General features: G+C 34.4%; 1 protein-coding gene across 1 annotated transcript in view; it reads right to left on the bottom strand.

Annotated features, from left to right (window-relative positions):
• DYNC2H1 (dynein cytoplasmic 2 heavy chain 1) overlaps positions 1 to 22,619 on the bottom strand; it is a 385,005-nt gene that overhangs the window by 243,496 nt on the left and 118,890 nt on the right. Inside the window, exons 60-65 of the mRNA XM_030918805.1 lie at positions 15,184 to 15,270; positions 12,305 to 12,431; positions 11,603 to 11,744; positions 10,901 to 11,010; positions 3,552 to 3,650; positions 1,640 to 1,763 (exon numbers count right to left, since the gene is read on the bottom strand). Of these exons, the coding sequence (XP_030774665.1) occupies positions 1,640 to 1,763; positions 3,552 to 3,650; positions 10,901 to 11,010; positions 11,603 to 11,744; positions 12,305 to 12,431; positions 15,184 to 15,270 (689 nt within the window). The remainder of the gene's footprint in view (positions 1 to 1,639; positions 1,764 to 3,551; positions 3,651 to 10,900; positions 11,011 to 11,602; positions 11,745 to 12,304; positions 12,432 to 15,183; positions 15,271 to 22,619) is intronic.

Here is a 22,619-nt window from a genome sequence, read left to right as displayed (position 1 = left end):
ATGTACCCTAGAACTTTAATAAAAAAAAAAGAGAGAGAATTTGAAGAAGTATACCTTGCTCTTCTATGATCAATAAATACTTAAGAAGATTTTTGAAGAGCATAAATTTATAGAAGAGAAGTATATTCTATTCCTGTATTTATGTCTGCTTTAAACACAGTAAGTAGAAAAGCAATTCGTATATCTTAGATTAAGGACACTGGGATGTAAACAAACTTGGCACAAACTTTGTTTTATGTGTTCTAGGACTACCATCCTCTGTCACCAGAGTTAACGTATGATGAAAAAATGGCAACTCATGTGTAACTTATCACTCTTGAAAAGGACAATATCTGGGATATACACAAAGTGAACTATAGACTAGAGTGACATGAATATACCCAACCCTGGGGAGAAGATGGAAAAAGTAAGATGGGGCAATGATTAACTCTCTTTTCCTAATTCTGACATAAACAAATTGACCTAAATAACCTTGCACAACTACCTAGAACAGCTCAAAATGTGAACCAATCATGATATAAAATTTATCACTCTTTTCAGGGGATCTAGTCAACACTCTATACTCAGACAATGCCACATAAACCATTAAAACCTAACACTAACCAGAACTCACGGAGATTTATATTTAATGAGTCCTTCAGGACTACCGTATAGAATGAAGAATGTCAAATTGAGATGGCCCTAAAGGTTCATTTTCTCCTCCTTAAGATAGCATAGCAAGAAACTAGCTCAGCAGATCTGAGTTACCCCCAACAGAAGGACCAGAAACTGAGTTCTGCAAGACAACCCCATTCTAGCAAGGTCACTTTCTTGATTACAAAGCTTCTGTTGTTATATAGTAGCTCAGCTATTCCCTGCCCTTTATGCCCATAAAATAAATTAAGAGGATAATGTTACAAAGGCAAAGGCCCCACTACTTGAGTTCTCATAACATATCAACCAGTACTAGGCCAAGCATATCTACATGAGGGACAATAGATCATTAAGAATAGTGCACGCTTTGTTATTTCTCTGCCTTGCCCCAGTAACACCAATTTTCTATTTAAAGTTTGCTGTGTTAGCAACATACATAGCATACATACATGTACATATATGTGCATGTCTATATATGTATATGTATACACTTTGCATGATATGCTCTTTAAGTTTCTAGGAATCGCTTTCTAATAATCCAAGACTGGGCTGGGTTCCTACGCAGAAAAGAGTCTCAATCCTGAGACTCTTTAGAAAGGGCTGTTTGTAAAGTTGGCCCATAACCAGCACCTGGGAACTTAGATTTTGGGAGAGTTCCCACCATCCTCAGAACTCAAAAAAGTGGCTCACTGTGCCTAAACTGTTTGTACAAACAATATGGTTTATGCTACACCTGCTTTCCTTCAGGGAGTCTAGAATTCTGTAATGTGCTAGGGAGAGTGTGCTTACATAATCAACCCCCAGTAAACTATGGGTACTAGGTCTCTACTGAGCTTCCCTGATAAGTAACATTTTACACATATTGTCACAACTTATTGCTAAAGGAATTAAGCCCATCATGCGTGATGTTACTGCAAGAGGACTCTTGAAAGCTTGCACCCTGGTTTAATTACTTACTTTGGAAATTTTAAAAATATTTACACTCTGGAAAGTGTCAATTATTTACCTTGAGCAACCAGATCTCGTCTCAATAACGGATAAAGAACAGGTTCTACGCCATCCATCTCTTGTATAATAAGGGTTTTCCCAAAACGTACTGCTAATTCAAGAGCTGTGATAAAGTTACTATCCTAATTGAATAAAAGAAAAATATTCTTTTATTACTTTAATTTTATAAACATCCTTAAAGATTATGAATGAAGATATTAATAGGAATAATATGAATGTTTAAAAATTTAATATACATGTTAATAATTCAAATTATTAATTATTGTTTTTCTACTCATAAGTATTTGGTAATGATTTTAGTTGAATAAATTATCAAAAAAATTTCACAATTTAAATACACAAATAAGAAAAATAAAGAGTTTTAACATTTTTAAAATTGTGGTTAAAAAAGAAATCCACATAACCTGAGATCTAACCTCTTTACCAATATTTAGGTGTACAGTACAGAATTGTTAACTATGAGCACAATGTTGCAAAACAGATCTCTAGAACTTTTTCATCTTGTATGACTGTAACCACTGAATAGCAACTCTGTATTTCCCCCAAAATACAAAAGCCTTTCTTCAATTTTCTACAGTAATTTCAAAATGTTATAGAAACACAACTTCAAATTCTATATGCAATAAATTATTCACCTAGGTATTAATAAGAACCCTACTTTGCTTATGTTCAGAATCACACACTGAATGGGGGAAAAAAGGCAAGATGATGAATTCTAGTAAACTTTTCTTGGTGCATAGGTCTAATAATTCTGAAAAGAACCTTCAGACAAAATTCAATAATCAAGAATTTTAAGGCTTTCTAGATAGGGAAGGAGTGGTTTTAAATATCACTCCAGGCATGTGTCTGTGTGTGTATGTGTGGTGTGTGTGTATGTGTGGTGTGTGTGTGTATATATGTGTGTATGTACATATACATAACAGTAACTATATAGCTACTTACATGTATATAACTATATATAGTACCTATATGCATATACCTATAACTATAGATATATATGTAGTTATATACTTACATGTATATAAGATATATAATATAGTTATATAATTAAATGTATATAACTATAACTTGATCTATAGTACTTATAATGTATATAACTGTTAGAGATATACAGTATAGTTACTTATATGTATATGACTATATCTATAACTATATGTAATATTATATATAATATTGTAAACCATAAGTGATCATTAAAGTATTTTTATATATTATCTAATTTGTAATTATTCTTACCACAAAAAAATTAGGTAGATAGCCCCATTTTACAAGTAAAGTAACTTTTAGAGGTAATTTTTGAAACACCTGAAAATTATGTATGAAAATTAATCATATACTAGTCTTCCTTTAAAAAAATAATAAAAACCTAACCAAAAATAATTTCCTCTGCAAGATAAACATGAAACTGAGAAGTCACTACCCAAAAGACTATGATTACATTTCACTGAACAACTATCAAATCTTGGGATACATTAAAGATGTCTGTCAATGATTTAAAGAAATTGGAAATTATGAGAGGCATTCAGAGGTAAATATGCTAAAAGGCTAGAAGGCTTTTCTGAGTCTCAAAGCTAACTTAGAAGCTCCTACGTCTACAGCCTCATGTACTTGTGTCATTAGTCATGACTTACTGTAAAGCTTATTTAATTGTTTCTCTAACCTACTAGACTGTCATCTTCATAAGGGAAGGAACTCACTATTAAATTCCCAGTGCTTAGATCAATACCCAGAATCAAATAAATATTCTTATCTGTTTTACAAAGTAGAAAACTGAAGCTAAGAGTTATATCTCTCACCCCAGGTCCCACACAATAGGACCCAGTGTTTATGTTTTCTGATTATAGACTCAAAGATCTTTGCACTATAAGAGGTCATTCCTAATTGGTATGTAAATTATAAGTAATACATACCTGCTGATTGATAACTTCTAAACGTGAGTCTTTCAAATGTGTTTTTAACCACTCTGTAGCTTGGGAAGAAGGATCTATAAGAAATGGACACACTCGACTCTAGTTCAAAAAAAAGGAAAAGCAATGTTTTTTAATGATTATAAGCTTTCATTTAAATGGAAATAGTTTTCTAGAAATTATAAATCAATTACTAAATGATCTTTTCTGTCAAGCTTTGGAGAACACAAATATACAACCATGAAAAAGAAACAAAAATACAGTTTTTAACTGCATCAGAAGGCATATTAATAAATTTTCAGTGACCAGGAGTTAATATTAGGTAATTACATTTAGCCAGAGTATAGAGAGTACAGTCCTACTTAACACAAAATAACACAGAAAATGTGTACTAACATTATGCTAAGCAAGAGCTTTAGTCTCAAGCTGATGTCATTTGCACCATTCTTTTTGGCTTTTAAAATACACAAATTATTCCCTATCTATCTATTTATCTATCTATCTATATATATAGTATACATATATATTGGTTTTTTGAATAAAAACTATAAAGGCCATAAAAAGAAATATGAGCAAATCATTAAAATACTGCTAATTATCAATATAATTGCTTACATTTTAAGACAATTCTTCTAAAGCAGTACATATCTAATATTACTAAAGGAGTACCCTAGAAAAGAAAATTACATGGACTGTAGGCTAAGATCTAATGAATGAACTAACAACTAAATTCATTACAGAACATCCTGCACTAATTATAAAAAAAAAAAAAGGAAGTTAGGCCTGGTGCGGTGGCTCAAGCCTGTAATTCCAGCACTTTGGGAGGCTGAGGCGGATGGATCACGAGGTCAAGAGATTAAGACCATCCTGGCCAACACGGTGAAACCCTGTCTCTATTTAAAATACAAAAATTAGTCAGGTGTGGTGGCACGCGACTGTAGTCTCAGCTACTTGGGAGGCTGAGGCAGGAGAATCACTCGAACCCTGGAGGCGGAGGCTGCAGTGAGCCAAGATCGTCCCACTGAACTCCAGCCTGGCAACAGAGTGAGACTCCATCTCAAAAAAAAAAAAGGGAATTAGACACCAGTGAAAATGCCCTCCACACACAATAGTACTTAGTAGACAGAAGAAAGCCAATTACATATGTATAAAATATATATCATAAATGATAAATTTAAAAGTCATCTAACAATCATTGCTACCTAGTAAAATTTAAACCGATCTAATTTTTCTTAAGTTTTCACATTTATTTGAAAAATGTAATAGAATTGTGTGCTACAAGAATAAGAGAACACATATGAAAGTCAGAGTGAGATGAACACTTAGAATGGGGTACAGCAATCCCCCTTATCAATAATTTCTTTTCATAGTTTCAGTTACCCATGGTCAACCACAGTCCAAAAACAGGTGAGTATGGTAAAATACGTTATTTTGACAGGCAGAAAGAAAAACTACATTCACTTAACTTTTATTACAGTATACTGTTATAGTTGTTCTATTTTATCATTGTTGTTGTTAATCTCTTACTGTGTATAACTTATACAGTGAACTTTATTATAGTATGTATGTTTAGGAAAAAAACATAGTATGTATGTATATATATGCATGTATGTATAACACAGTATGTATGTGTGTTATAAAAATGTATAACCCCGTGTGTGTATATATATGTGTGTGTGTGTGTGTGTGTGTGTGTATATATATGGGTTCAGTACTACCTGAACTTTCAGGCATCCACTGAGGGTCTTGGAACACATCCCCAGGAGAAAAGGGGCGAACATTGTATATCTAATAAGAGCATACATGTTATCTCAGTGGCACACCAAGAGGGAAGGAGATAGTGGGGATTATCTGCCCTGTGGACGAATAGTTTTATATCACCAGTGTTGTTTAGAATTGCTAGCACATGGTGATAATAAAGAGATGAACGACTTTAAAACAGCTTTATTAGTATTTTAAAATTCTCCACAAACAAGGTACCTTGTTGTCACTTGTACCCACAGTAGACTGCTCCTATCATACCTCCTGCCATGTTACATTGTATGATCACCCAGCATCTACTACCAGAGGTTTCACTTATTGCTCCATCATGTAAATGTACTACTCGAAGCATAATGATGTGGTTAGCAAACAGCCTGTGAAGTGTTACCATGGCGCTGCACCTAGGTTTTTGATCTAATTTTATGCTAGCATTCAATAGCAAATATTTCACAATTCTGCATTTTGCCTAACTACAAAAGTAATTATTTTAAATTTTTAAAAAGTTCTTACCCATGATTTCAAACCAATGATCTGATGCAGTTAAATGAAAAGAAGAAAGGTAATGTTTCAAAATGTTTTTAGCAAAGAAAACATGCTTAAGTTTTTCAAAGGGTACTTACAAGTTTGTTGTCATCTTATTCATATGTGTCCAGACAGATTTTCTATGGTACATTTTATCTCTGTATTCCATGGTTAAATATAGCTAAATTCTACAACTATACTCAATCCAAAAATGTTGACCTTTCATTCATTTATTCATTTGTTCATTAATTCATCTATATGTTGGATAACAACTATAGTCAGATAGCACAAGGAGTACAGAAATCAGTAAAATACATTTCCTTAACCTCAGTAACTTTACATGTAATAAAGACACAAAAATCAAAATTTCATCATCAAAAGGTGCACAAGTTGCTACTGAAGGATGATAGGTGAAGTTATGGCTATAAAACAATTCAAGTCAAACTAAGCCAAGAGAGATTAGCTAGGCAAAGAAGTGAAGAAAGAAAAACATTTCAGGCAAAAACAACAGCATGATATAGAGGGGAATAAAAAAGTTCGGAGTATATGGAAAACTTACAGCACTCTGGTGTAGCTAGAGAAAAATAAATATGGGCAAAGATGATGCATATGAAATGGCAGGAGTAATCTGGAGTCTGTCTGATCATGATCAGCTTTTTATGCCATGTCTAAGGATAATGAAATTTTTATACTGCAGGCAATGGGAAATCACTAAAATACATTAATTGAGGCAATATTATGATCGGATTAATGTTTTTGAAAATCACTCCAACAACAGTAAAGGAAGTGGTACTGGAAACAAGGAACCAGCTGGTATAACGACATATTTATCCAGACACAAAATGATGAAAGCATAAATGAAGTCACTGGCAGCAGATGTGATTAAAACAGGATGAATTCATGAGACATCTGAGAAATAGATTTGACAAGATTAGTTGAATAATTAATTGAATGAAAAATTAAAGAGGCATAGTAAGAATGATGTACAGGGTTGTAGCTTGCATTACCAAGAAAAGACTGTGATATCTCTGGTGGTAGAAAATAAGAGAAGCAGGTTCTAGGGAGTGAGAGGGGAAGAAAAATGAGTTTTAGAGTAGAGAGCTACCTTGCCTACCCTGCATGTCCCATGAAATGTATTTCTGATGGATTATCAATATGAGCAGATGATCTAAGTTAACCAATCAGAATCCTTTTGAGAGACTGGCGTATTATCTGTGGTGCAGAGGGAGTGAATGACACATCTTTAGTCTGGAAACATAAAATCTAATAAAGGTAAACATGGAGTCACCAAAGGTCAAGGCTAACAAAGGGTAAAGAGAACCTATCTGAAAATGAACCCATCTCATAAAATGAAGGTAGAGATCTGGTAAAAATTACTTTAATTCAGAAGCTCACCCCAACCTTTTAGGCATCTCAGGTATTTAAAATCATAAATTGCTAGTTTTTTCCTTTAAATGTGCTACAATTGGCCACTGGAAGATTCTTAACTTAAAGAAAATAAACAATGGTGAATTCAGTTAAAGGATGATAAATTTTGAGCTGCCTAGGAAGCTCAGGTAAAAATATCTAACAGGTAGTTAGAGCTATAAGTCAATAGTTCAGAAGACAGGTTAAAAACTCAAGATACACAATCTCTATTTAAATTCTTCTCTCCTTGGAGGAAAAAAAGATTGGGCAAAGGATATTTTTGAAAGAGATAATTTTTAAAACACCTAGTATACTCTATAATATTATGTCTATTTTTAATACTTATAAATGGAATAAAAGCAAAAACATTTTATAAATGAAATTAAGCCTATCTCTTGATTCACTAAGGAGAGTTACATTAACAAGAATAATATAAAATAAATAAGGTTAAACACACACACACACACACACACACACACACACACACACACTTCTATGAGAAGTGTATAGACAGGAGCTAGATGGCCTGGGTTTGAATCCTGGCTGTACCACTTGACAGCCATGTGACCTTAGGTAAGTGAATTAACTCTTCTGTGCCTCAATTTCCTTATCTATAAAGGGGATAACACATGTATCTAATAGATTGGGTTGATTTGAGAATTACATGAGTTATGTGTTTAAGTGCTTTACCTATTTATTATTAAATAGTAATATATGCACAACATGATAAGTACTACACAAGTATTGATTATTATTATTACTTATGTGAGGACTGAAAAACTTTTTCCTATGTGGGGAAGTTAACTTTGAAGTTATAAATTTTACCATCATAATTTTATATTCTTAGACTAGTATCACATTAGTTTGCATTTCCTTAGCATATACCAAAAGGCAGTAAGAAAAAAATCTCAGAAATTTTGAGTTAAAACCAATTTGACACTGAACTGTCTATAACAATAAAACACAAACATTCAACAGATGTCTTCACAAGAAAAACCCATATAAAATCTGATATTTAAATTAGTCATCTTCTCCACCTCCTTTCTGGATGCTTTTCACTCACACCTTCTCCATAGTTTCTAATAGCCTTATACTTTCCATTATCCACTGAGTTGACCAATATTAGATCATATAATTTATCACCCAAACCACGACACTGTTGAAAGTGAAAGGAAAACTATTAATAATTGTATCAGGACAACAAGTGCAAACCATAGACCAAGCAATCCAGGATATATGATCACTATGGTCAAATTTTTCCCTGTCCCTCAAAGACATAGGTCATATGAGCTTTCTGCCAACATAGTAAAACTAATTCCTGTGGTAAGACCAAGGGTATAAAAGGATTTGACTAATTACACTCTCTGGCAATACATGAACTTCAATAGTTAGCTTAACCTAAATATGACAATTTTAAGCATCCTTGTAAGACCAATAAAAGAATAGTTTTAGACACAAAAGCCTTTCTTAGCATCAATGAAATTGTTGAGTAATCACTGGCCTCAGGGAAAGCCTCCTCCACTGAGAGGGAGAACCTCGGAAAAGCTTTAGCATTGTTGTGTGTGTGTGTGTGTGTGTGTGTGTGTGTGTGTGTGTGTGTATGTGTGTTTTGAGAAGTCTCACTCTGTCACCCAGGCTGGAGTATGCAGTGACATGATCTCGGCTCACTGCAACTTCTGCCTCCCGGGTTCAAGCGATTCTCCCGCCTCAACCTTCTGAGTAGCTGGAGCTACAGGTGCATGCCACAATGCCTAGCTAATTTTTATATTTCTAGTAGAGACCATGTTGGCCATACCAACATGGTCTCGAACTTCTGACTGGTCTTGAACTTCTGACCTCAGATGATCCACCCACCTCAGCCTCCCAAAGTGCTGGGATTACAAGCATGAGCCACTATGCCAGGCCAGCTTTAGCACAGTTAATGAGATGTATTATACCTCTGAATCACAAATGCATCTTACTTATCATGTCTAGCCATCTTTTCCCAGAAGCCCAACTAATATATATTTAGAGATTTAATTTTACATACATGGTGATGTTAATGAGTTGATGTCACAGATTATATGCTATCCAATCACACCCTTAAACTACAACTAATTTGAAATCTAGTACACCTTAAAACTGAGATGGAGTGTTGACCATAATGGCAAATTCATTTCAACAAAATAACTAATTACTCTAAGAAATGTTTCCAATGATTTTTCTTTTGTCATATAAATGCAAGTAATTATCTAAAAGGAGTTTAGCAGTATTAAATACAAAGTAAATTTAGGCTTATTATTAATTTCAAAAGCAATTTCCCATATCCATCATGAAAGACAATTCAGAATACAAAACTAAGCATTTTCAATTAACATCAGTAAAAAAATTATTCTGATAAACATGTTTTGTCTACAGACTTACCACCCTTCCCTTGTTTCTTATGGAATAGAAAAGAATTCTTAAACTTTTTTTTTTTTTTTTTTTTTTGCAATGAATTGCTTTCTTGGATTATTGAAACAGGAAAAAGAGGTGGCTATGAAACCTTAGGGAGGGAATAATAAATATAATAAAAAGCACATAGTTTGCCAAAATGCAATACATTTACTTATATAAGTATTTAGAGTTTCATATTTGTGATTCCATTGTGAAAATAATAAAAAAAATTTTTAAGTAAATTTAAAAACAAGCAAAATCAAATTAAAAGAAGGCAAAACTATTCAATTAGTGGTCAGCAAATTCTCTACTGGTAAGTTACCAATATAGTGAGCTGAAGCATAGTCAGCTGACTAATAAGTCTAATAAAACAGAACAAATGATCAAGTAATGAACAGCACCCAAAATATGAATCTTATAATACAGTTTATGCTACATAAAGAGGAGCGTGTTTAATGTTCATGCTTTCTTTGCGACTATGGAGTTAAAAAATAAGAATAAGGAAATAGTATGTAGGCAGAGAGAAGGATTACAAAGAGGAAAAGGAATACTAATACTTATTATGAAATATAAACTATTGACAGAAAGAATAGAAAAATCACATCATCAAGAAGTAAAAATTATCTTCCAAGTTCCATATCAGAAAAGTAAACCAAGTTAATGGGAAAAATCAAACTTTATTCAAAGTGATTATTTATTTGTGTACATGGCTTTGAATTTGGTTTTCACATTCACTGATAATAAGGTTATGCTATTTTCTATTTTAAACAGCTTTGGAAAATCTGTACTATGTGACAAAACAATTTTCCAAAATATGTGTATGATTATCTCTAAATGATAAGCCAAAAACTTATCTTCACTTTTTGCTAATTTTGTTTGGCAAAATAAAATGAAATAAAAATATAAAATTTATGAAGTCATATACTCTAGTCTGTACTCTTGAAAAAACTATATAACCAATGAATTGGGTATCCCTAAAATATTTCTACTACTATTAGGAAATACAATTTAGAACATTTTGCCATCAAAAGAATGCCACTTTATACTTTCATATTAAGGTAAAAAATAAATTACACTGAAAGTCATACATTCACTAATTGAATCATTAACAGGTTTTCATTAGCAAACTCTTTTTATTTTAGTAAGAAAAGGGTAACTGTGAAAGACTAAGAATATGAAGAACACAATTTCCACAGCAAGCTTGACAATAAAACATTTCTAATAAAAAATTAAAATAAATTAACTACCTGTAATATTACAAGAGCATTTTCTATGGAAAGGTCATCTGATGGTAGGCCTTCACTTTTCCAAATTAACTGCTCACTTTCAGTACAAAGAAATCTCCTCAGACCAAATTCTGAAAAGTTGAAGATATTGAAAATACTTCACTACAATGATCTTGTACTTGATGAAGGGAAGGAAATAAAGCTATTTATTCCAAAACAAAAGTCCTACGACAGTCCTTAACTTGAAACCCATTCTTCCACATTTAACACCCAAACCCAAGGAGAAAAAAGTCAGAAACAAAAACAAAAAGTGCAAAAGAATGGAACTCCATGAAGTCCTATTTCTTTGAGTCAATGTTTCACAAACTAAAATAATTTTGTAAAATACCACTAAAATCATGAGGAATTTTAAAGTTCTTACATCTCAGCCTATCAAATAAAATTATTATAAAAATAAAAGTAACATAATGTTTAATTGCATCCATGCAATATCAAAAATAATTCAGTCGTCTCAGTTTTTTACAGTGATTTAAGAATAGAAAAATCATAATAATAAAGTAAATTCAAGAACATTTGTGGAATGTGGCAAATCTAAAGTAGCTCCAGGGTATACTTGTGATCCATAAAAAATTTCCCCCATTTAAAAAAGGTAAAATAACAGAGAATAAAGGGTCCATTTTTAGTATATTGAAATTTTAAATTCAGGAATGACTAAATACAAACTCTCAAGACCAGCTGACTTGGTCCATTCTTCCAAACAGGTTTTTCTCAGAGACTCAGGAGCAGCAGAAAGATATGTAATAAATGCAGCAGCAAGTTGAGCTCTTTTAGGAAGAGTAGCTAATTCCTCTGTTATCTCTACAACCTGGAAAAAAAGAGAGCGAAGAAAGAGGGAGGAGATATATGAGTATGTTCTAACATTAAAGAAAATGACAGTTTTATGGTTTTGATTGTGGGGGGAAGAATCACAAGTAATAACTCCTTGTTTTGAATATAATAGTCAAAATGTAAAAATATCAAAAAGATCTCAGACTCTGCTGTGATATTTTTTAAAAGTATAAAATCCTAATATATTTGTAGAAACAAACATATTTAGTCATTGAAAGTTCTTAATGATTTTAAAGAAAGCAGAACTTTCATCCCAACCACAGTTAACTGTGAGTTTGCACCACTTTGTAAACTAAGATTAAGGCATAGAGAATGAACAAAGGGACAAAACAAAGCTACGGCATGGCATGAAGACCCATTAGCAAAAAGGTTACTGTAAATAAAGCACAAGATTCAGCAGAAAGAGTAGTTATATTAAAGGAAAGAAGAGAGAGAGAGTTAATTAAAGGCAGTTAATTAAAGTTAATTAAATACATTACATTATAGATTTCCTGGATTTTAAAGGTAGACTCCTCATGGCCCCTCCGTCAAACAAACCTGTGCATTCCATCTCTTATGTTCTCTATCAAGCTGATTAATTAAGACTTCTGCAGCTTTGATTGTTTCTTGTGCTTTGCTTACTTCAGCTTCAAGTTTTGCAGCTTCTGAAGTCCTGCTCTGAAATCTATGTAAACATTAAAATTTAATTAAAAGCAAAAAGGATTTGGGAAAGATTTAATGAAATTATCCATAAGTAATAAAGTAAACTTTTATGCCATAATTTAATCAATGATAATACCATTAATGTTTGCATACAAAGTAACATTAATAGAAGAGACAAACCAACCAAAAACTTGACAGGGCCTCCATGCTCCACTACATTATATAAAAATTTGCCAATACGGCATTCAAGGCACTATTCTAAACATCCCATCTGTCTTTCTAGTTTTATTTCATTATATTACTGATCAGCAAAACCATTAATATACGTCAATATCAGAAGAATTTTACATTATCAGTAAATATCCTATCCTTTATCTCCCCTGTTCTTCAGAATGTTCCATTTGCCTCGAGTAGCTTCGAACCACACCCTTCCTCACCCCACAGCCCAACTCCCTCTAACATTTACCACTAAAACTACAAACAAAATTTCAAAATTCATTTTAGTACATTATATATAATCTCTCCCTATATTCAAGTAAGTTATAAATTGTATGCTATACATATGTAAACTTAAACCCAAAGAAATTATTACCCAGGTTCTCATCAATAATCAGCAGAGGATCTAAAATTCATATACAGATGTGGCTGGCACGAAGTTGCATGCACTTTATAGTATATTTCATTGTCTCTCTAAGTGCCTTCTTCCTTCCTTCCCTAGACATAAGACTCTAGAACCAACTTCTCCAATATAGACAAATAGCCACTAGCCACTTTGTGGCTATTTAAATTTAAATTAACTAAAGATAAATAAAATTTTAAATTCAATTCCTCAGTCATATTACAAACACTGCAAGTGCTCAGTAGCCACATAAAACTACTGGCTACAATACTGGATAACAAAGAGCACAGAACATTTCCATAATCTCATGAAATTCCATTAAACAGCACTGTTCTAAAACCTGGAAATAGAAAGCTGCATGTTTATTGATCACAACATTTCTTTTTTTTTTTTTTTTTTTTTTTTCTGAGACAGAGTCTCGCTCTGTCGCCCAGGCTGGAGTGCAGTGGCCGGATCTCAGCTCACTGCAAGCTCCGCCTTCTGGGTTTAAGCCATTCTCCTGCCTCAGCCTCCCGAGTAGCTGGGGCTACAGGCGCCCGCCACCTCGCCCGGCTAGTTTTTTGTATTTTTTAGTAGAGACGGGGTTTCACCGTGTTAGCCAGGATGGTCTCGATCTCCTGACCTCGTGATCCGCCCGTCTCGGCCTCCCAAAGTGCTGGGATTACAGGCTTGAGCCACCGCGCCCGGCCTGATCACAACATTTCATACTACACCTTGAACATGGTTTTGCAATGAATATTGTTGCATTAAATCAACTCTCATTATCTCTGTAGAAGTTGTATTAGAAATGGAAACCATCTCTTTAATTTTGTAAAATCAGAATTTAAAAATTGATAGATCATGCTTATTTTTCAAGTCCTTTATTCTTTGTTAATATGTAAGAAAATAAGACTGTTATTCATGGCCTAGAGTCAATTAAACCTTAATTAAGGATCATAATAAGTAATAGCATGGTAACCAACATTAATTCATTCTCATCAATGACTCCACAATGAAAAATGTCATTCTGTTTTACTTGAAATTAAAAGTTAATTCCAAAAGTTCTCACAATAATCCTTCCAAAATAATGGTAGTATGGTGCAATGGTTAAGAGCAGAAACTTCATGGAATTAGACAAACCTAGTATCTAACATGGCTTAGTATTTTATTAGCTGCTCAAATTTAAACAAAAAAGACTATATAATTTTAACCTTCCTAATCTGCTAAACAGAAATAGATTTACTTCTCATCATTGTTTTAAGGATTAAAGAAATGAATACATAAATTACCCAGTATGACACCTAACACAGCAAGTGACTAATAAATGAAGTCAAAATATTGCTATAATAAGCTAATTATTCAATAAATATTTGAGCATTAGCTGAATATTAAGTGCTGATTGTGAGCATATGACAGTGAAAATAATACATTATACTTATTTGTCTTGTACTTCTCTAATAATAATACCTGGAAAAAATTGATGTGATTTCTTTCCTATATTTCTAACATGATAATTGTTCAGGAATATTGAAAATACTGCGTTTATTGCTTTGGGGATTTCTTTTTGGTTTGCTTTTTTCTATAAGTATTTCTCTATAAATATATATTAGTGAGAGAGAAAGAGAAACTGAGGAAGGGAGAGAGGGGGAGAGAGAGAGACAAAGAGACAGAGAGAGAATTGTTTCCTGAACATAGAGAAAAAATTCAGTTTTAATCTGATTAATTTCTTGGTGCAATAATTAATTTTGCTTCCATTAAAAAAAGGAAGCATGACACATCACTTCAACATATACTGTATTCAATCAGATATTATTCAGTTTTTCAATATTCGCAACTTTTAAAAGAAAATGTTCTCACATTTATAATTCCCATACCAATATTTTCTACCCTGTACTATTATACATGAAAGGCTTTAAGACTAATAATATTCAAAAATGATCCTTGAGTACAATATTTGCATGAAGACTTTTTTTTAACACAAAGGAGAAAAAAAGTTAAAAGGATAGAATTTTTAAACATAATAATGTATCCTTAAAAAGTTTATAGACTAGTGGGTCCCATAGCCTCATCTGACATAAAAGTCTAAAATCTTAAAAGTCAAAACAGGAAATAAACCAAGATGTCAAATGTAAACACTCTCAGCATTATCCTAAATACGCTTCAAAATATAACTTACTTTTCTTTGAGTTCTGATACCTTTTGACCAACAGAATTAAGGAGGTCCTCTAGTTTCCTTTTTCTGTCTTCAGTTTTCTTCAGATTCCTAAAATATAACTCAATATTATAAAAGCCATTCCTATTTTAGATACCAACTATAAGCAGCAGCAGCACCTTACAATGTAATCCTACAGTAAATATATGACAATTAAAACTGTCATTAATTCAGTATTATAACACCTTTACTTAGAATTTAATTTGAAAAGCAATGCTAAAATTAAAAGTGTTTCCTCTGACCCAACTATACCACTTCTAGGAATCTATATTTAAAAACACTCATACATGTACATTTCTGGATAAAAATGGTAAACATATTTATTTATCTTCTATCCCTTCTAGAACCCTACTAAAATGAAGCCAAGAAAATAAGAAAGATACATATGCACAAAGATCAAAAGAGGAAAGTATGAAATAGGAAAAATTTCAAAAATAATTTCCTTTTCTTAAGAGACAGAGTCTCACTCTGTCTCCCAGGCTGTAGTGCAGTGGTCTGAACAGAGCCCACTGCAGCCTCAAACTCCTAGGCTCAAGCAATCTTCCCACCTCAGCCTCCTGCACCCTCAAAGTTCAATAAAATTTTAAAAAGTAATAACTAACATATCGGAACGCAAAAAGCCAAAAGCTAAAATGCCTATATGAAGAGGAGTCAAAAAAAAAAAGCAGAATCCTAAAAGGTTCAGAAAATGTAAACATACTTCTGAAGGTAACAATAAAGCCAAATACAGAAGACTATTTAATAATTGATATTACAAAGAGTTTGACCTCAGAATCCATCCTCTATTGAGAGCTGACTACCTCTAACATAACCCAGAATGCTGCAAGTCTAGCTTATGCCCCTACTCATCTCCATCAACCTCTATGCACACACCCTAGGCAAAAGATATAAAGATTCCTTTACAGTAAAATGACTGACACCCTATCCTCTCAAAATACCCGCAAATATTAAGGGGTCGCCATAAAATGGCCAGTCCATACTTGATCACCTTACAGTGATGCTCAGCAGCCAAGGAGCCCAGGCCACACACTCAGGTCTTCCAGTCAGACTTCTAAAACTCATGATTAATAACTAACAGCCAAAGATCAGACAGGTCAAGAAAGCTTCCTAACTTCCTAAAAATATGGGGTAATATACAAGACACTGGGAATCAAAGTAGCATTAGACTTTCTAAAAGCAACACTGAACTCTAGAAGAGAGTACAACAGGGGTTCTCAAACTTTAGTGTACACCAAAATTACCTGTCAAAACCAAGATTGCAAGGCCTTACTGTCCCCTCCCCCACAATGTATCTGAATCAGAATCAGTTCATTTGAGTGGAGTTCAAAAATCTGCACTTTTAACAAGTTCCAAAGTGATGCTGATGCTGCCGGTCTAGGAACCAAATTTTGAGAATTGCTGATAGAATAAGGCCTTCAAAACTGTGAGCTAAAACTATTTCTAGTCTAGTATTTAAACACAACCCAATTATTGATCACATACAATAACATATTATAAATACTTTTAGACATGCAAATCTCAAAATATGTTCCAGCCCATATACTCTTTCTACCATGGAAGATGTGTTCTAGAAACCTTAAGAACTAAAGGAAGGAAGAGAAAGACAGGAATTCACAATAAAAGAATACAACAGGTAATCTCAGAACATTGCTGAAGGGAAGCTCCAAGACAACAGCCTTAAGCAGCAGGCCTAAAGCTAAGAAAAAATAAATAGAACACACAGATCAATGAAGATGTTTCAGGGCTCTGACAGAGAAACTATGGATAAATTTGTGATATGTAAACAGAAAAATATAATCAACTAAAAAAAGGAGGCAATTCTTATATATAGAACAAAAAAGTGTACAAGAAAGGAAATAAGATGAATAACTGTTAATACACAGCAGGAAGTTAATAGAAAATATCAAAAATTGAACAGTCAAGAATATAGATCAATTAGGATTAAGATGACAGACAGCAGGCGGGACTACCTTGCAGCTCCCACTCAGACAGACAGAGCAGCATGTGGAGACTCACATGGTGAGCTTTTGCTGCAAGAACTACTGCAGGAACATACTAGGAAAGCCAAAAGAATCCACAGACCCTTTGAAGGAACTGGGTCACCACTGCAGTCTCCCTGACATACCGAAAAACTTATTAGTCTGCTTGCTTTCTCAATGGAAGGCACATGATCTGGGGCAAGTTCTCAGCCCTGGTCACTGGCGTTGTTGGGGCAGGGTGGGAGTGAGACCAGCCTTTAGGACTGCAGGCTACACAGAAAGCCAGTGAGGCCTGTGCCTGCTGGCTTTCCTCAACTACCCTGGGTGACCTGTATGACTCAGCAGAGGCAGCCATAATCCCCCTGGGGGAAAAATTACATTGGAATGGAAACCACACTCCCATCCCCCACAGCAGCCACAGCAAAAGCCTCACCAAAGGAGAGGCTGAGCTCAGAGACATCTATCCCTGCCCCCACCAGGTGGTCTTTCTCTACCTGCCCTGGTAGCCAAAGACAAAGGTCATAATTTCTTGAAAGCTCTAAGGCCCTGCCTACTGCCTGAGAAACCTGAATTGTTAACCAGGTATCCCTAGGGCAAGTTTGCATTCTCCCTATAGGACCACAGCTGAGGCACTCTTGAAAGTGCCACCTCCTGGCTGGAGGCCCATCAACACAAAACCAGTCCACTAAACAAAAACAAAACCAAGGACCATCACAGAGTTCACCTCATTCCCCTGCTACCTCCAGTGGAGCAGGTGCTGGTATCCACGGCTAAGAGACCTGAAGACAGATCACATCACAGGACTCTGTGCAGACACTCCCCAACACCAGCCCAGAGCCTGGTAGCTCTGCTGGGTGCTAGACCCAGAAGAGCAAAAACAATCACTACAGTTCAAATCTCAGAAATACCCATTCCTGGGGGAAGAGAAAGACCACCACAGCAAGGGAGCGCTCCATGAGACAAAGAATCTGACCAGCTGCCCTTGAATCCCAGATCTTCCCTGATATAGTCTACTCAAATAAGAAGGAACCAGAAAAACAATTCCAGTAATATGACAAAACAAGGTTCTTTAACACCCCCAAAATATTATACCAGCTCATCAGCAATGGATTCAAACCAAGAAGAAATCTCTGAATTGCCAGAAAAAGAATTCAGAAGGTTGATTATTAAGCTAATCAAAGAGGCACCAAAGAAAGGTGAAGTCCAACTTAAAGAAATCAAAAACCTGACACAGGTTATGAAAGGAAAATTCTTCAGTGAAATAGATAGCATAAACAAAAAACAATCACGACTTCTGGAAATCAAGGATACACTTAGAGAAATCCAAAATGCACTGAAAAGTCTCAGCAATAGACTCAAGCAGAAGAAAGAGCGTCAGAGCTTGAAGACAAGGCTTTTTAATTAACTCAATCATCAAAGACAAAGAAAAAAATAATTTAAAAAAATGAACAAAGCTTCCAAGAATTTTGTAATTATGTTGAGTGTCCAAACCTAAGAATAATGGGTGTTCCCAAGAAAGAAGAGAAATCTAAAAACATACTTGAGGAATAATTGGGGAAAATGTCCCCAGCCTTGCTAGAGATCTAGACATCCAAATAAAAGAAGTTTGAAGGATGCCTAAGAAATTCATTGTAAAAAGATCGTCACATAGACATACAGTCATCAGGTTATCTGAAGTCAAGACAAAGGAAAGATCTTACAGCTGTGAGGCAAAAGCATCAGGTAACCTATAAAGGAAAAACTATCACAGTAACAGCAGATTTCTTAACAGAAACCCTATAAGCTAGAAGGGACTGGGGTCCTATTTTTAGTCTCCTTAAACAAAAAATTACCAGCCAAGAATTTTGTATACAGAGAAACTAAGCTTCATAAATGAAGGAAAGACATAGTCTTTTCCAGACAAACAAATGCTGAGAGAATTCACCACTACCAAGCCAGACTACAAGAACTGCTAAAAGGAGCTCTAAATCATGAAACAAATCCTCGAAATACACTAAAACAGAACCTCCTTAAAGCATAAATTTCATAGGATCTATATAACAATAACACAATGGCCAGGCATGGTGGCTCATGCCTGTAATCCCAGCACTTTTGGAGGCGGAGGCAGGTGAATTACTTGAGGTTTGAGACCAACATGGCCAATATGGCATAACCCCATTTCTACTAAAACTACAAAAATTAGCTGGGTGTGATGGCAGGTGCCTGTAATCCCAGCTACTCAGGAGGCAAGAGAATCCCTTGAACCCAGGAGGCAGAGGTTGCAGTGAAGCGAGATTTTGCCACTGCACTCCAGCCTGGGCAACAGCATGAGACCCAGTCTCAAAAAAAACAATAACACAATGGAAAAAAAAAAAAAAAAGGTATTCAGGCAACAAATAGCATGCTGAATAGAACAGTATCTTCCATCTCAATACTAACATTGAATGTAAATGGCGTAAATGCTCCAGTTAAAAAATACACAATGGCAGAATTGATAAGAATTCACCAATCAAGTTTCTGCTGCCTAAAAGAGACTCACTTGACACAATAAGGACTCACATAAACTTAAGGTAAAGGGGTGGAAAAAGATATTCCATGCAAATGGACACCAAAAGTAAGCAAGGGCAGCTATTCTTATATCAGATATAACAAACTTTAAAGCAACAGCAATTAAAAAAGACAAAGAGGGACATGATGAAACGATAAAAGGACTAGTCCAACAGGAAAATATCACAATCCTAAACACATATGCACCTAACAATGGAACTCCCAAATTTATTAAACAATTACTACTAGACATAAGAAATAAACATCAACACAATAATAGTGAGAAAATTTAATACTCCACTGACAGCACTAGACAAGTCACTAAGACAGAAAGTTAACAAAGAAATAACAGACTTAAACTATACCCTACAACAAATGGACTTAACAGATATTTACAGAGCATTCTAGCCAATGACAGCAGAATATACATTCTATTCATCAGCATATGGAACATTCTCCAAGATAGACCATACGACAGGCTACAAAACAAGTCTCAGTACATTTAAGAAAATCTAAATTATATCAAGTACCCTCTCAGACCACTGTGGAATAAAACTGAAAATCAACTCCAAAAACGACCTTCAAAGCAATACAAATGTGTGGAAATTAAATAACCTGCTTCTGAATGACTGTTGGGTCAACAACGAAATCAAAATGGAAATTGAAAAATTTTTTGAACTGAATAATAATAGTAATTAATACAACCTATCAAAACCTCTAGAATACAGCAAAGGTGATGTTAAGAGGAAAGCTCAGAGCATTAAATGCCTATATCAAAAAGTATGAAAGAGTATAAATAGACAATCTAAGGTCACACCTCATGGAACTGAAGAAACAAGAACAATCCAAACCCAAACCCAGCAGAAAACAACAAATACAAAGATTAGAGCAGAACTAAATGAAATTGAAACAAACCCAAAAAAAAAAAATACAAAAGGTAAATGAAACAAAAAGTTAGTTCTTTGAAAAAATAAAATTAATAGACCATTTGCAAGATTAACCAAGAAGAGAGAAGTTACAAATTAGCTTAATTAGAGAGAAATGGGAGATATTACAACTGACACCACAGAGATAAAAAAGATTATTCAAGGCTACTATAAACACCTTTATGCACATAAACTAGAAAACCCAAAGGAGATGGATAAATATCTGGAAATACACAACCTGCCTAGATTAAACTAGGAAGATATAGAACTGCTGAACAGACCAATAACAAGCAGCAGGATTGAAATGGTAATTTTAAAACTGATGGATTCACAGCTTAATTCTATAAGACATTCAAAGAAGAATCAGTACCAATCCTATTGACACTATTCAAAAATATAGAGAAGGTTGGGAATCCTCCCTAAATCAATCTATGAAGCCAGTATCACCCTAATACCAGAACCAGGAAAGGAGGTAACTAAAAAAGAAAACTATAGACCAATATTCCTGATGAACACAGATGCAAAAATCCTCAAGAAAATACTAGTGAACCAAATCCAATAGCATATCAAAAAGATAATCCACCATGATCAAATGGGTTTCATACCAGGGATGCAGGTAAAACATACGTTAAGTCAATAAATGTGATACACCACATAAACAGAATTAAAAACACATATCACATAATCATCTCAATAGACACAGAAAAAGCATTTAACAAAATCCAGTGTCCCTTTATGATTAAAATCCTCAGCATAATTGGCATAGAAGGGACATATCTTAAGGTAATAAAAGCCATCTATGACAAACCCACAGCCAACATTATACTGAATGGGGAAAAGTGGAATGCATTCCCCATGAGAACTGGAACAAGAGACAAGGATGCCCACTTTCATCAGTTCTATTCTACATAGCACTAAACGTTCTAGCCAGAACAGTCAGACAGGTGAAAGAAACAAAGGGCATCCAAACTGGTAAAGAGGAAGCTAAACTGCCAGTTTGCTGATGATACCATTATACACCTAGAAAACCCTAAAGACTCATCCAAAAAGCTCCTAGAACTCATAAATGAATTCAGCAAAGCTTCAGAACATAAAATTCATGTACACAAATCAGCAGCTCTGCTATACACCAACTGCAACCATGCTGAAAATCAAATCAAGAACTCAGCTCCTTTCACAGTAGCTGAAAAAAAAAAAAACCAACTTAGGAATATACCTAACCAAGCTAATATGGTTACAAACAAATGATACAAACAAATGGAAACATATCCCATGCTCACAGATAGGTAGAATCAATATTGTGAAAATGACCATACTGCCGAAAGCAGTTTACAAACTCAGTGTGATTGCCATCACAATACCACCATCATTCTTCACAGAAGTAGAAAAAACAATCCTAAAATTCATATGGAACCAAAAAAGAACCTGCATAGCCAAAGCAAGAGTAAGCAAACAAACAAACAAATAAATCTGGAGGCATCACATTACCCAACCTCAAACTATACTATAAGGCCACAGTCGCCAAAACAGCATTGCACTGGTATAAAAATAGGCACATAGACCAATGGAACAGAATAGAAAACCCAGAAATAAACCCAGATACTTACAGCCAACTGATCTTCCACAAAGCAAACAAAAACATACAGTGGGGAAAGGATGCCCTATTCAACCAATGGTGCTGGGGTAATTGGAAAGCCCCATGTAGAAGAATGAAACTGGATCCTCATCTCTCACCCTATACAAAAAATCAACTCAAGATGGATCATAGACTTAAATCTAAGACCTGAAAACTATAACCATTCTAGAAGATAACATCAGAAATACCCTTATAGACATTGGCTTAGGCAAAGACTTCATGACCAAGAACCCAAAAGCAAATGCAACAAATACAAAGATAAACAGATGGGACTTAAATAAACTAAAATCCTTCTGCACAGCAAGAGAAACAATTGGCAGAGTTAAAAGACAA

Source organism: Rhinopithecus roxellana, chromosome 15 (assembly GCF_007565055.1).
Source record: "Rhinopithecus roxellana isolate Shanxi Qingling chromosome 15, ASM756505v1, whole genome shotgun sequence".
Classification (NCBI taxonomy): Eukaryota; Metazoa; Chordata; class Mammalia; order Primates; family Cercopithecidae; genus Rhinopithecus; species Rhinopithecus roxellana.
Note: the sequence above shows the minus strand (reverse complement) of the source record. Positions and strands in the feature narration are given on the sequence as shown.